Below are 16343 nucleotides of genomic sequence, written 5' to 3' on the forward strand. Positions count from 1 at the left end.
AATGATTTTTATCATATTTTACTTAATGATTCCAAGACGCCCTTTCTATAGATAAACCTCTTGTAATGGTAATTTTTTTTTCAGGTCTTAAAAAAAAATCATGAGTTGTGCCACTTTTTGTTTTCTTTCAGTCAGGTTTTAATTTTTAAAAAGGCAGAGTTCACTAAATTTCTTTTCCCTTGGTGGCTTCTGTTTTGTGTGTTTTTGGCAAGGCAAAGCACTGGAAGCTTGAGACAGACAGACAGACATGCCTGGAGTGGGCAGGAAAATGTGGCTGTGTAGCAGTTGGGATTCACGGGAGACGTGGTGTGAGCGGTTATATACATCACAAACATTTGCACAGAAGCTGCCAGTTTGTTTGTTTGTTTTAATTTGGACTTTATTCGGAAGGAATTTTAGTTCTGTGCCTGTTTCCATTTATGCTTTGTTATTTGAGGTTCTAACTTCTGAAAAAAATTTTTTTTGTTTTTCAATTTTAGATTGCGGATTATAACCCATTTCCTGCACCATTGCTGACGCCCAGAGATCCATGTCAGAAGTACTTCCAGGTCAGATATGATTTTACATTCTTCAGTACGCAGAAACAGTTGGCCATCAAGCTTGATCGTGTGATGGTCATTTTAATGTTAAGCTCCTGTTTGCTAAAATGGTATTTTTAAATTTTCATTGTTCTATATCCTATAATAGAAAAAGTAGGTGTTTAAACGATAAAAAGTCATTTGAACTTCACCACGTGTGTGCCGTTTGCCACTGGTGTCATATAAGAGGATTACGGTTGACTGTGGCAGGAAGCTGAAGCTCCGTCCTCACCGCCTGGCATTGTGTGTCACCTGTGGACTGCTGACTGCCAGCGGAGAAGGTGCTGCTGCTGAGTCTTTGTAAGCAGCATCCCAAATCACGGGACTTGTCAAGACTAGAGTTCCCCCACTCAGGATTCTCCATGGCTCTCATTCTGCTTACTCTCAGGCCTGAGCAGGACTGCCTTGACTTTACTGCAGGTTCCTCTCTTCATGTCACGACAGATGCTAGTCTGCACAGCACCGTGTGGTGTGGGATTTAATTCTTGGCCTTGGGATAGTATAAGGAAAAGGCAATTGTGGTAACTCTTTGAGATAAACTCTAGAACTAAGTGGCAAACAGCTTCCCTCTTTCCCTGGACAGTTACCAGTTCTGAGTTTTTTTAGTTAGACTTAACCATGGGCCGGTGTCTTTAAATTCTAACATTAACCTTATCATTAAATTGTCTCTATTATCTAGAACACTGCGCTACATTTTCCACAAAGAGGTTAAAAAAATTCAAGTGAGCACTGAGCTTGGTATTAGTATATGAAGGGCAAGAAGTTTCCCTTTTTTATATTTATTAGTTTTTATTTTGTGTCTATGTGTGTTCTGCCTGAATGTATCTATGTATACCACATATGTGCTTGGTGCCTGCAGGGGTCATAAGAGGGCACCGGAATCCCTGGAACTAGAATTACAGATGGTTATGGTTATGAGTCAGCATGTGGGTGCTGGGAATGGAAGACCTCAGGTCCTCTGCAAGAGCTACAAGTGCTCTTAACCTCTGAGCCCTCTCTCCAGCCCTAAGAAACCCACTTTTCCTAAGGATAAGAAAAGCAGTGGAGGAAAATATGATCAATCTAAGCTCATGCAGGATAGTCAGAAGTTTAAGTTGATTCTCAGAGATCCCTAGTTATGTTGTATTGGCTTGAACAGGGAGTAGATTTTGAATAAATATCTCCTTAAATATGCATGTTAATTTTAGAAACTCAAAACAGATCATATGTCCTTTAAAAAGAATATCTTAGGTCATCTTAATGGGATTGTGTACGCTCCCATTGGTGCAGAGGAGGAATGGTCACATGAACTCACCTGGGGTTCCACCACCCACGCCCTGCTGCCCTTCATACGTGTGGTGTCTGGTGTAAAGGTGCTTGAGTAGATAGGAGGGACGAAGTTAACTGGGGTCAGGGCTCTACGGTACAGTCTATTAGGTTGTGACCTACGATGGGGTGGGACGTCTCAGAGATGCAGCTGTCTTAGAATTGCACAGATTCCTGTGAGGAATCCCTCCCATGTTCCTGTAAGTAAGCCTGTCAAGCCCACCAGTTCACTAAATAAAGAACTGATAGGTAAACAATACACTTTAAGTACCAAGAATAATTCCTTTTAGCAATCTTTTATGTTCATGATCAAAACAGCAAAAGAACGAGGCCAGGAAATATGCAAAGTAATGTGCTTCCATCTACATGGAAGGAGAGCAGTCAGTCATGTCCAGAACCTTTCTCCTGTTTCTCTATTCTGTTGTTCAGATATACCCATCCTCTGGAGATATTCGAGTTGCTTTATTATTCCTTGGTGGCGACATCACTGCCTTAGTTATTGCCCTGTTGCTGTGCAGACTCTATGACCACAGCAGCTCATAAAACAAAGCATTTAATTGGGGCCAGATTACAATTTCAGCAGTTTAGTCCATTATTCTGGCAGAGAATATAGTGGCATGCAGGCAGACATGGCTCTTGAAAAGTAGCTGAGGGTTCTATCCAGATCCACGGGCGGCAGAAAGAGAGAATGCCACTGGACCTGACTTGGGCTTTGAAACCTCAAATTCCATCCCCCGGGACTCACTTCCTTCGACAAGGCCCCACCTCCTAAGCCTTGTCAAGTAGTGCCACTCCCTGATGCCTAAGCATTCAAATATATGAGCCTGTAGGGGCCATTCTTATTCAAACCACCACAATAAGGCACAGGAAGAGTTATCAAGCTTTAAAAGAAAGCTAATGATACTGTCGGTGTTGGGGTAGCAGGCACCAAAGTTTACAAGAAAAGTAAGTGTTGCATTTCCATGGTGTCTTGTTCTGAGTTCCCCACTCCACTCCCGGAAAGTCACGTGGCAGCTGGTGAGGGGTGAAGGGACCAGCACCTGGGATGAGGTCTGCCTTCAGTCCCACCTTCCAGCTCCAGGGAGTTGTGACCACAGGGGACCTTTCTAAAGCAAACCTTCCAGGTTTATGCTGTCACCTGTCTCGAAAGTTCCTGTCCGTCCTTGAAGGTTGAGCTCAGACGTGCCTTCTGAGCAGGTCTCAGTACTGGCACAACAAAGTGAAGTAATTTTCCTGTTTCATAGATTTTGCTGTTTGCTTTTTCTTAATGCTATTTCCCTTTCGGAATTGGCTTGAAAGCCGGCTGATCGGTTGCTCAAGAAAGCGTGTAATGTTCCTTTCAGCACTCTAAAGTTTCTCTGTCCGCACCCGTGTTCCCACGCTCAAGCATTGACTGTGTTCATCAGACGTGACCGTGGAAGTCTAGAGTGTCATTAAAAACAGACTCATCTATAAAAGACACAGAGAGTTTCCCAAAGCATGGATGTAGTACCTTAAAGATGAACGGAGAGAAATATAGTTGGGCTAGGGGTCACATCTGCATAGTTCCTAGTTCTCACCCAGATGTACCCATCCTGCTTTGTATTTCCCAAGTAGCTGCCCGTCACGTCTGCCAGGTGTGATGTTTTCCTCCTTGGCCACCGATGGCTTCCTGCCTGGCCCGCAAGCTAATTCAGCATTCCCTTCTTTGAGAAACCTCTGAACTTCTGTGTGCGTCTCAAATACCCTTTGCCCCCTTCAGACACTGTGAGTTTGGGTAAAATAACTTCTCTCTCACTGTCTGACTCAGGTTGAGCTTAAAAAAAAAAAAAAAAAACACGTCATATTCTTTTTAATAGCTGTAAATAATAGTTTTGTATGCTCACTGTATCTAACGTACTGCTTGTTTAGAATGTGTATATGTAGAATGTATATACATTGTTGAATGACTGACCAGTGTCTCCAGTCTCCTCAGTTCCCATGCGTTGTTGAGCTTAGCTAGGCCTCAGGCAGTTAGGGTGAAAAGGGCACAGGAAATCCTCAGGTGTGTGAGGCTCAGGAGCTGAACCAGTTTTCTCACAAGCCCTGGGAATTGGCCTGGGAAGTTGCTCTCTCAGCTCTAGGAACATCAAGTGGTACCAAGGCTGCTGTCTCCCTGGTCCTGTGGCCGGAGGGACCGTCTCACCTCAGCCTCTTTGTTCGCAGAGAACTTCTTATCGCCCCGAGTTTGCTTTTGTGGATAATACCAGGAAACCAGCTTTATTTTGCCTCTCCTCCCTAAGAGGAAGAGGGTGAAAAAAAAAATCTGAGTTTATTTTATTTCCTTTATACTTTGAGGTGTAGTTCAAAAGGCAACATTCCTTGGGGGAGAAGTATTACTATTAACCCCTCAGTGGGAATAAAATCCTGTGGCAGAGAAGAAAAAAATAATAATAATAAAGAAAATGTGAAAATCTCCTTCAAGTGTGCAGCACACTTCGGGCCTTCTTGAGATGTTTGTTAATCCATTTCTGATTGTTGTGAGGGAGAGAGCAGTCTGGTACTGAAGGAAAAGGAGCTTAGGGGTCTCCAAAAAGAAAAGGAGTATGGCTGGGCTTTCGTGGTGCACATCTTTAATCCCAGCACTTGAGAGTCAGAGGCAGGCGGATCTCTGTGAGTTCAAGGCCAGCCTGGTATACAAAGCAAGTTTCAGGGCAGCCAGAGCTACACAGAGAAACCCTGTCTCTAAAAACTGAAAGAGAGAGAGAGAGAGAGAGAGAGAGAGAGAGAGAGAGAGAGAGAGAGAGAGAGAGAGAGAGAGAGAGAGAGCAAGAGAAAAAGAGAGAGAAGAAATGCAGGCAGCCACTGCTCACTGTGGGCTCCAACCCAGGTCTTCTTCACCAGTAGATCTCTGAACTTGCTTATATCTCTGAAATAGAAATTTGTCCTTTTGAATTAATGCTGGGCGTTTGTATTAGTGACTTTTCTCTGTGCTGTAACAGAACACCTAACAAAGACAAGGGACAGAATGAAGGTTTTTTTTTTTTTTTTTTTTTTTTTTTTTGCTGCTGGCTTGCGGGTCTGATCTGTAGCAGCTGGGAAGTCATGGTAGCGGTGTTTGAAGCAGCTGCTTACATCCCACTGCCATCAGGAAATGGAGGGACCTGAATGCTGATGCTCAGCCCATGTTGTCTCTTCGTTCAGTCCAGGGGCCCCAGTCCCTGGAATGGGGCCACCCATATTTGGGATAGGTCTACCTACCTCAATTACCACAGCATGGGAAAGTCCCTTACAGAGGCCTACAGAGATTTGTCTCCTAGATGATTTTAGATTTTGTCAAACTGACAATAATATTAACTCCAAACAGTACGATAATGGAGCCACGGCGGGTGTGCTAGCTAGTGGCAGGTCCCAAAGGAAAGCCACCTCAGCGTGGCAGTCCTCGTGGCCACTGGGGTTTCGTGTTCATTCCTCACCAGTTGTGTTCCCTGGTTTCCTGTGTGTTCCTGGACTTGAAGGGTCTGCTGGGTGGCGGATGCTTGATAAATATTTAATGAATGAGAAAACGAATTCATGAGTTTGCCAGACTCTATAAAAAGGACCTAGATTATATACATACGTGAGGAAAAGGGAGGGCTGGGCGTGCTGGTAAACCTCCTAGTTCTACCGCTTGAGGGCTAGAGATAGGGGGATTGGGAGTTCAAGGAAATCCTTGACTACAGAGCAAGTGTTAGGTCAGTCTGGACTCTAACAGTCACCAACTATCGATTATAGTCTGAGCATGGCCCCAGTGTTGAAAATGACAGTCTGAGGAATCCAAAGAAGCCGAGATCGTAGCGCAAGAGAGGACGTGCCTCCTTTCGTTTATATAGGCACAGAGTATTCCTTTTTCTCAACTTCCTAAAGTGTTACATCGCTCTTTCCTAGTCTAATTTTTTCCCTTCCTGTTTACTAGTGGTGCAGGTACTAGATGTACCTAAAGGCAAGGATTGGTGGAAAACCCAGAGTTGGGTGGTGGGGACCACAGAGATAACCAGATCATTGTGTATGTGCAGCAGAGCTGTGGCTGAGCCTCCAGTGCCCCTCACACCGAAACGTGGAGACCCGTGGTTCAGGAGGTTGACCCGTGGCTCAGGCTTTGGTTCAGGAGGTTGACCCGTGGCTCAGGAGGTTGACCTTTGGTTCAGGAGGTTGACCCGTGGCTCAGGAGGTTGACCCGTGGTTCAGGAGGTTCACTGTTGAGGACCAGTCATGTTTGATAGAGAAACGCCCCAGCCAGCTCTGTCCCAAAAGATCCAGCTGCAGCTCTAAGTCTCCTCTCTTCTCCTGGAGTCATGGCAGACTTTGGCAAGAATTTTCTTGAGCCAGGATGGAGAAGCAAGAAAAATTGACCTAGATACTAGATTGAAAGGCTTCATTTAACTCCTGCTCAGGCTCTGGTGTGAGGGTAAAGCTGAGATAATGACCATTGATTTTCCCCTTGACAGAAAAAAAAAATGGATCTTCTGCTAACTGCACAGTAAGAGAGTTTGCCTAGACTTTTATTTAGGTGGTAGGTGCTATGACAGACTCTCACAGCAACCCAGGCTGGATTGAATCTCACCATGTAGCCTGTGCTGCTCTAAAACTCCTGACAGTCCTCCTGCCTCACACCACATAGCCCATGCTGCTTAAAACTCCTGACAGTCCTCCTGCCTCACACCATGTAGCCCACACTGCTCTAAAACTCATGACAATCCTCCTGCCTCACACCACGTAGCTCATGCTGCACTAAAACTCCTGACAATACTCCTGCCTCACACCATGTAGCCCATGCTTCTGACAATCATCCTGCCTCATCCTTTGAAGCGCTGGGATTACAGGCATGCGCCATCATAGCTGGCTCACATTTTACTTCTTGAGACGTTACTGAAACACTTGTTGTCTTAATGCTTTATAGCCTATCCTACAGACATCTATTGCTGTGTGCTGCTGTGTAGGTTGGTGGAGGCCAAAGCCTAGCAGGAAAATGCAGCAGGATAAAGACATCTGAGGGGGAATGATACGGTACTAGAGATGTTTTTATAACGATGCAGGGAATGGAGGCCAGGAGCCCTGAAGTCCACCTGGAGGGGTGAAGGGTCTTCACAGAGAGGCAGCGTCTACTGTGATTCATAGAAGAGTGTGTTAGCAGCAGAGGGAAGGACACTGAGAACGCGCAGTGAGAGCATTGCACCCACCCTGGCCTCAGGTGTAGACTGTCCATTCCTCTATACCTGTGGCCTCCCAACCCGATGCTGCTCAGCCTTGGCCCTGCCCCAGAACCATCCATAGTACACGGCACCATCCCCATCCTCCGCTAAAGGAGTCCATATCTTTGGAGGTCTCTTAGGGGGTAGAAAACACTTCCTTGTCCCTTTATTCCTTGTACCTGTAATCCTCTTGCCTGTTCTTCCCCCAGCTCTTCACCCTCTCCTCACATTGCCCTTCCTTGGACCCCAGAGGCCACTCCCCTCTGTATTTATTTCCTCCTGTCCCCTTGCCCCTTGTCAAGGGAGGGCCCACTGTGCTGGCTGCTGTGGCCCCTTTCTCTCCTCTCCTCACCTGGACTGGACTTAGCCTGCAGTTCTGTATTGTCACCGTTCCCATCCCCACTGACTTCTGCTCTTAAAGCCTCCAACACAAGAACACTTGACGAAGCCCCGTGGCTTCCTAGACCTCACCCTTCCCTCCAGCTAGTGTCCATTCCCACTTTGTTCTTCCTGACCCTTCTTCCTGGTCACTTTCTACCCACCTGTATCTGTTGCTTTGGAGCTGAGAGGGTAGAAGTCAGTGTCCTGTTAGGTCACCGGCTTCGCATCCCTAAATCTGGGTGGCTGATGAGCGGCTGGTTATCAATATGACCTGGTCAAGGGGGATGTGATGAGAACTGGGGCTCCCTGGAAAACAGCCAGATTTTAAGGAAACTTTCTCAACCCTCTTGCCCTCTCTGCTCCCTCCACTGTCCTGGTGTAGCGACCTTTGGGATTTTCTGAATACCCACCTATAATGAATCCCTCGTAGACACAGCGTCTTTGTTCCTTTGTTGCCTGCGCATTCTCCATGTGTCTACAGTAAGGATTATTTCTGTTACTTGGAACTTGGAGACAAAGGAGTGAGGGGAGTGCAGGGGGCATTATTATGCACGATGCTAACTCTCAGCGGGCTCCCATCAGAATTCTCTCAGTCAACCAGGCAATGCGATTGAACCCATTTTCCAGAGAAGTAAACTGGAGTGGTTAGTCCTAGACTCAGCGAGTAAGAGGCCTGGGTAGATGGTTAGCATTTGCATCACTAACTTGGGATCTGTGTCCTTGACCTCATAGCTAGCCTCTCACTTCGGGGACCTCCTTTCTGTAACCTTGCGCTTTCCAGGACACCGCTAACCTTAAGCTATTTCATGAAGAGTTCTAGCTGATGTGCTGACTCCCAGAAGTAATCCGTAACCTCCAGAGATTAGCATGAGCACTTCCTTCTAATGCCAGCCCTTCTCTTCTGTCTGTGGATGGGTTGGGGTCAGCAAGCTTTTGAAGAACTGGGAGAGGAAGCATATTCTCAAACACCTTCTGAATTCTGGGTACTGAGGTTTCAGCAAGGAATCCTAGTGAAGATTGGCTCAGAAGAGCAGCTTAGGGCTTCAGGTAGCCACAAAGCTAAAGCGAATTGGACTTGCCGATGATGGTAAATACAGTTAGCTGTTTCTTCCTGACTGAAGGTCAGTTTGCTGTCTTCTGTCTCAGACATCCAGCCTGAGTTTGGGACCACACACAGTACCTTTGTACTGACTGCATAGTTAAAGCAGCAATAGTAAAATATGCCTAATTATTTCTTCCTGGTTGGCCAATAGACCCAGGACCCATGTGATCTCAATGAAAGCCTCATGTCTTGTTTTCTCCCGTTTGCCCAGTTTGCTGCAAGGCGTACTCTCCTTGAACCCTTTGAAAGTTCCTTTAATCTTTCTTCTTGTTGTCTCTTGGCTCCTTGTCTGGGAAAGCATCCTTAACCGTAGCACCTCACCAAGGGTGAGGTCATTTCCTAGTTCTCCGGTAACAAATGATACCATTCCTTAATATCTAAGAGATGCCCGGTTATATTCCCCCAGTGATGTGTAAAAACACCACTAAAGCAGATGTGTCTGACGTCGTTTGTACTAGACAGGCCTATTTTGAACCTTGCCATGATTCATAAGCACTCTGCCACTGAGGACAGCCCCACCCAAGCTACCACATATTAAAGTCCCCAGAAATTATGATGACGTTCTTTCTACGAAACATGTATGGTTATAAGTGAAGCAGATAAGAGCATCTCACTCGTAACATTGTCAGGAGGCGACCCCTAACATCATTAAATACCCTCACGGAAACTTCTGCCATGCCTCTCAGGAAACTAGCTGGCGTCTACTTTCTCATGTTACTGTAAATGCCCCATGATAGAAAAGTAACTTCCTGCTATAGTTATGTTTCGGGGGAAACTCTATGCAGGTCCGGAGTGTGACCTGCTTATCTCAAGTGCTGCCATTTAAATGGGTCTCAGAACTGTATGTTTTCAATAAAATAGTAGTAGTAGCCTGTCATTTAAAAAAAATGTAAATATTAATTGACAGAATATTGTTTAAAAGGAAAAAAGCACTTTAATTTTTAAAACTAGATACAGGGGCTGAATATTGGAACACTGGGCATTCAGCGATCTTCATAAATAGCTTTTAAGGAGACGGCCCAAGGTCTAACCACTGGAAGCTACAGCCCTTCACTGTCTCATGGGCCCCGTGGGCATCTGTTACTAATAAGGATGCTGCCTGCAGTGAATGGGTACTTCCTAGAAGCCTGAACTTCTAGAAGTTCTGAGCAGTTCTTTCTAAAATGGGTAGCTCGGTGCATTTTGATGATACAGAGATGCCTCTGAGTTCCCCACCATGGGAAATTCTTGTCCTTTTCCTCTGTGGGAGAAGGGGAGGGAGCGGCCAGAATACAATTTCAAGAACAGAAGAAGTTGTGCTTGGTCCCTGTGCTGCTGCTGCAGAGACCACAGGTCTTTCTGGAGGGCCAAGAGTCAGATAAGCAGGGAGCCATTGCTCACAGGCAGAAGCCTGAACCTTAGGGATCCTTGCAGATGAATTACATTCACTTCTAGATCCAGAAGCCTTTTTTTCTTTCTTTGTAGCAGGAGGCATAGAAATAAATCTCTGATGGTACAGAGAGTATTTGAGATAAATTCAACTGTCGGGTCATCTGCTAGGTGTCTTTTGCCAAGGGCTTGTGATGACAGAAACAGCTGAGCCTGCCTGTTAATTCAGGGGAATATACTCAGACTCCTTGAGGTCACCAGCACATTGTCTGTAGCCCAGGCTGCATCTCTAGTAATGGCGGTGTGTGTGTGTGTGTGCGCGCGCGCGCGCGCGCACGTGTTTGTGTTTGTGTGTGTGCACATGTGCCCGTGCACTTGTGTACCACTTTGTGTTCTTGAGAAATGAAGCTATTTATTTGAATTTTTTTCAAATATTGACAGTAAGCCCAGATCAGAGATGTTCACAAAGACATCAGCAGATTCTGATGGAGGTTTGGTTTTCCAGGCATTCAGAATATAATCTCAGAACGTGACTGAGGGGGAATTATCTTGAACACATGGGATATCACTGAACAATGACCTTTTGGGCTAAGAGTGCTGTAGCTCAGAGGGACTGTCACGCAGTTTTATTGTTAATGATGTTGGCAAAGGAACTACGGATTGAAAGCTAAAGACATGGTGTTGCTGTTTGGAAAGGGATCCATTTTCAAAGCTGTGAAGATTAAAGACTGTTGGCCAGAAGAAAATACTCATGCCTGAATGCATAAAGATGTTTTTTGCACTAAGTAAAATGTAGACCCTACGACTTCTTAACATCTGTGTAAATTAGCTTTTGGGTTTCCACAATAAAACCTTTCTTTGCTTGTGTTTTAACATATGAATAAGTTATGACATGAAATGGGTCATTTCTATAAGAAAGCCTCATGTGTCGGAAGTGTTTGTTCTTATAATTCTGTTTAGAAGAGGCCACTCACACTGTACTGAGTTGCTTGGTCATGACCTGTGCCTTACAATCGATTTCCTCTTTGTCCCCACAGCTGACTCAGGTGTTGACACCTTGGCAGTGTTTATGGCCAGCAGTGGAACCACAGACGTTGCAAATCGGAACAGCCCAGCCACACCACCAAATACCCTTAATCTCCGGTCCTCCCACAATGAACTGTTAAATGCTGAAATCAAACACTCAGATGCCAAGAACAGCACACCCCCCAAATGCAGGAAGAAATATGCACTGACTAACATCCAGGCGGCTATGGGTCTCTCCGATCCAGCCGTACAGCCTCTGCTGGGAAACGGCTCCGCCAACATCAAGCTGGTGAAAAATGGGGAGAACCAGCTCCGCAAAGCTGCAGAACAGGGGCAGCAGGACCCCAACAAAAACATCAGCCCCACAGCGGTCATCAACATAACTTCTGAGAAACTGGAGGTGAAAGATCTCCACCCTCCGGAGTCCTCAGGCTGTGAGATATTGCCCTCCCAGCCCAGGAGAACTAAGAGCTTCCTCAATTACTATGCAGACCTGGAAACCTCGACCAGGGATCTAGGGCAGAATCTGGGCCCCTGCCAAGGGGTTGGGGAGGAGAAAGCCCAGCCAGGCCCAGGCCAGGCCCCTGTAGTCATTGGGAATGGTGACTCACTGCTGCAGAAACCAAACAGACCCCAGTCCAGCCCAGAGGATGGCCAAGTAGCCACAGTGTCATCCAGCCCAGAGACCAAGAAGGACCATCCTAAAACAGGGGCCAAAACTGACTGTGCGCTCCACCGGATCCAGAACCTGGCGCCTAGTGACGAGGAATCCAGCTGGACAACCCTGTCCCAAGACAGTGCCTCGCCCAGCTCCCCAGATGACACAGGTACTCCCGGGACTAGGACAGCCCCACCTGATACTTTTCCAATGGTGTTTTTAACCAGAGGTAGAGTACATCTCTCCCAGCTGAAAAGTGTCGGCTCCGGCTAGAGGGACACGTGGGTGAAGTCGGGCAGCGTGTGGAAACTATCCTTAGATTTCTCAGGCACATTGTGGGTTCATTTAATTTTGGGCCATCCTTAAGTTGTTCTGGTTCACATTTTCATAAAAAAGTAACCACTGGTTTAAAATACGGCAAATTGTCATCTCTGGTGATTCAGCTGCTGGTGCTGGGTGAGCTGTTTTGGGGTACTGTCTAGAAACATCAGGTTTTGTTAAATAAAATAATAAAAGAAAAGTAGTTGCCAAGAGCAGGCTGCAATTTAATTAAAAGAACCCACTATTTCAAAATTCTTAAAACTTTGTTATACTTAGGCTTATAAAACCTTTAAAAAGAAAGTCCAGAACATTTAAAAGTCAAGTCTTGAAAGGCATTTTGCCTGCTCAAGTAATATTTGGAAGAGAGAAAAAAAATGATACTCTCAAATGTTTTTGGACATTCATGATTTTAAGCAGTGTTGGTGATTTTGGTCTGTCAGTACTTCTGTCCATGTCTGTAGCTTTTGTCAGGTGTGGCGTATTATGGCAGCAATGAAAAGAGTCTTAAGAGTCAGCCGCTCTTCCATTTCATTTTCTCAGAGTTCCCACTCGACCAATCAGAAAGCTGTAAGCTCTAATGCACTTTGTGCTGAATGAATTCAGTGTAAATAACATCCTCACATGTGGCCCAGCATCTGCAGTAGCAGCTCTCAGAGTCAGGTAGACCAGATGGCACACCAGGGAGCCAGATGACATTTTCCCAGAGGTAAGGCAGAGAAAGCACAAGGAGTGAAGATTTTTTAAAAGAAGAAAGAAAAAAAAAAAAGAGGAGAAAGTTAATTGACTTGTTCAAAATAGGAAGGAAAAAGGAGCGAAGTGCCCTGACACCCTGGTTCTTTCTGTGTTAGGTTTCAGCAGCCTTCTGGGACTGGCTGTGGCGGTAGAAAGCCTGAGTGACTCATTTTGTATCTTCAGTGTCTTCAGCTGGAGTCATAATTATGTTTAGTAATGTCGTCATGCCCTTAGCCCTCTGTGACTTGGGAGCATTCCTGTACTGTACCTGATGGACAGTTTCACCTGCTGGTGGTTGAATCTGTTCCAACTGCTCCTTCAGCGTCTGGCCAGACTTAAGACCTTGTGTCTTCTGTGGCTGACACAGCCTTCCTACTGCTCTTGCAGGCATGGTGTGTTCTGGGCCAGTGAGGTTTAAATGATCTAGAGGATACTGCGTGAAGAGTGGAGCCTCCATCCCCCACCCCCCACCCCCTGCTCTAGCCCTCTTCCTAGTGATGGCCACCATTTAAGGAGGGTATTTCTTCTAACACATTTTAGGCGTGTGATGTATTTATAGTATTTTTTTAAATGTATAAAATTTTAGAGATCTTGCCTCGTAGAAGTATAAACTAATATATGTAATCACATAATGTACATGATACAGAACCCTCCATAGCCATTGTTCTCCGGCTGTGGATTCAACAACTGTGGATTGAAAATGTTTGGGGGAAAATTATGTCCGTACCACACATGTTTGGACTCTTGTAGTCATTGTTTCCTAGAATAGTACAGTAGCTTTTTGTGTAGCATACACATTGCATTGTTACATGAAGCCTTTAATTTTTGTGTTCCTGGGGAATCCTGGAACCAATTTCCCCGAAGACACCAAGAGATAACTGGATTTAAGAGATACATGAGGCGGGGGCAGGGGGTACCAGGATGAGGATTTTAAAATCCCCACAGCAGTACCCACTAACTACTAGCTATTAAAACTGGGCTATTGATACAAGGGTCCATCATTCTGGTCTTAAAATTTTGTTTTTAAAAATTCCATGTAAGATGTTTAAATAAAAGAATTCAGTTTAGATTGTTGATGCTTCACTTTTTAAAGAATGTACTTTATATGTGCATTGGAGCAGGAGCTTGGTCGTCACTTGCTTATCATCCACAAGGCTCTGGGTTGAAGATCCGGCCTGGTTATCTATTTTAGTCACTTTTTAAAAATTTTGCACATGAGTATTTATTGTAATACTCTCATCCCCAACAGCTAAGTTGAAGAGCTTTAATTTGTTATTATAGTTTTTGTATGTGGATTTGTGTGTTTGTGCACGGGGATGAGAGGACAGCTTGCAGGAGTCAGTTCTCTCCTGCCATGCAGATCTTTGCTTGATGCTCCATGTTTCTGGTCTTCCACCATATTTGCTTTTATTTTTTATTTGAAACAGTATCTCTTGCTGAACCTGGCTGGTCCCCTCATTGGCTAGATTGGCTGTTCAATGAGCTCCAGGAATCTGCCTGCTCCTCGCCCCAGTGTTCCATCGTACCCAGCTTTGTACATGGATTCTGGGGATCTGAACTTAGATCTTTGTACTTGCATAACAAATGCTTTCCCTGCCCAGAGTCTTCCCAGGCCCCACTTCAGTCTCTTATTTTATATGCTGTGCTATCATGGAGAAGCTCGGTAACGTATTTTAAAGGTTTCCTCCTCTATGAATAATTAACATAATTCTGCCTCTTTGTGTTTTGACTGTGAGTGTCAGTAAAGGAGGGAAACAAAAAGAAATGAAGGAAGGACCCTAAGCCTAGGCTGGAGAGCTGGCTGAGCAGTCAAGAGCAATGATGGTTCCTCTGGAGGACCCAGGTTCAGTCGCCAGCACCTATGTAGAAACTCACAACTGCCTGTAACACCAATTGACCCAATGCCCTTTCCTGGCTGGGTTCCATGGCCACTGTATACACGTGCACACAGGTATAGGTGCAGACAAAACACCCGTTACATAAAAAATAAAGGTTAAAGGTAAATAATTTTTTTTTTTTTTTTTAGAACTACAAGCCAAACTTTAGCTTTCCTTCAAAACAGGCACTCTGGATGCTGCCACCCACTTTGCTTGGCAGGCTCCAGTGTCTCTGGTCTACCCTAATTTTCAGAACCCTCTTAAAACTGCCTCAGAGCTGGTATGTGGACTCCTCCTGAAAGGGGCACTCTCTCTCTTTACACCGAGAGCTTTCAGGAGTGAGCCTGATACCCTGAAATAAAGAGAGCGATTCTTGGGTGTCTGTGTCAGTCCAGCTGAGCAGCATTGTTAGCGTTAAAGCCATCATAGCACCGTTGAATGAAGACTCAGGCGTGTCTCTTGAAAAGGCAAAATTAGTATTTATGGTTTTTCCAGTCTGTTTACTGAAGATGATCGTGATCAACGTGAATAGTACCTGTTGAAAGGAAGCAGAAAGTGATAGTGAATATTCCTAAGACGTTGGCGTGCAGCACTGGGTTCTGTGTAAAAAGTGTGCCCTGGCATGACAGTTTGCTTTGTATTAGGTAAGCAGGCACCACGTCGGGTGTCTTTTATGACTAAGTCGTGAGATAATTGTCAATGGATTTCGAGCTGTGCTTTGGTGAGTCCAGGAAAGATAGAGCAGACTCTCATGTGCCTTAGGGCATCCTTTCTGAATTAGAGTGTACCATTTATACAATAAAATGCATTGCCCACTCCCGGGAGTGGCCACTCCGTATTTCCCTTTCTTTCTGAATCGTCCCCTCCAGCTTTGCAGTGGCATTTTTGCCCGATCAGTCATGTGTGCAGTATGCTGCCTCCTTCTCCTGTGTCATTTGTCCTTTGAGGAAACAAGAGGCTGTTTGCAAAAAGGAAACCGATCTGTGATGGGGCTTTCAAGGGGCTTTGGGAAAGTTACTGTGCCTTGACCTTGGTTCCGAAACAAAGGGTTGCACTGTTTTTGCCTTTGAAAGTGAGGGCCTTGGATCTAGTTAGAATTCTGTCATAGCTCTGGTTCCCTAGGTGGCCCCAGGTAGACAGGATGACTCGGATCAACACATGCTGCTCAGACCTTGTATCGTCTCTCTGTAAACTGCTTGGTGCCCTGTGTTAGGTACCTCATTTGGAGTCTTCCAGGACACGGACTTGTAACGTAAGATTTATTTGAACCTCGCAGAGTTGGGAGCTATAGAGTATGGATATCCGTTTCTGTCCCCCCTCCAATCCCACTCTCCCCACCCCCGATCAAACTTTGCACGAGCCAAGCAGCTGTCTCTACTGCTGAACTATAACCACTGCCTGAGATGCAGCTTACATAATAGCTGGTTAATTTAAACTCACTGCTAAGGTGCTCAAAGGCAGGATCCCACACTGAGCTAGCGGAGCCCAGAGAGTGTGGCTGTGGCTGCAGTGCCCCATTAGCTTGTAGAGAGCCTGGGCTGCAGAGTCAGCTGCAGAGCCCTGTCCCGGTGTGCCACGTACAAGGCTGATGTGTGGGGCGACCACAGCTTTTGCATAGACTTTCTGTTAAAGCTGAAAGGGGGGCATCCAGAAAGAGGTCTTGGCCTAGTGCGTAGCACAGACGGGACTTACTAAGTAAAAATGCTATTATTAATGATCTTTATTGGTATAGTGGTGTGATATATAAGTTAAATTAATTTTCAAAGTGCTTGTTAAATTTTTATTTATGTGTCTATGTTTCTGTGG

General features: G+C 45.4%; 1 protein-coding gene across 9 annotated transcripts in view; it reads left to right on the top strand.

The window, feature by feature from the left end:
• The window catches only part of Apbb2 (amyloid beta precursor protein binding family B member 2), a 325526-nt gene that overhangs the window by 167540 nt on the left and 141643 nt on the right, over window positions 1-16343 (top strand). For all 9 annotated transcript variants that reach the window (XM_038324988.1, XM_038325004.2, XM_038325021.2 and 6 more), the window contains exons 4-5: window positions 480-548; window positions 10961-11776. In XM_038324988.1, the coding sequence (XP_038180916.1) occupies window positions 530-548; window positions 10961-11776 (835 nt within the window). In that variant the 5' untranslated portion in view covers window positions 480-529. The remainder of the gene's footprint in view (window positions 1-479; window positions 549-10960; window positions 11777-16343) is intronic.

This window comes from Arvicola amphibius, chromosome 1, assembly GCF_903992535.2.
Source record: "Arvicola amphibius chromosome 1, mArvAmp1.2, whole genome shotgun sequence".
NCBI lineage: Eukaryota > Metazoa > Chordata > Mammalia > Rodentia > Cricetidae > Arvicola > Arvicola amphibius.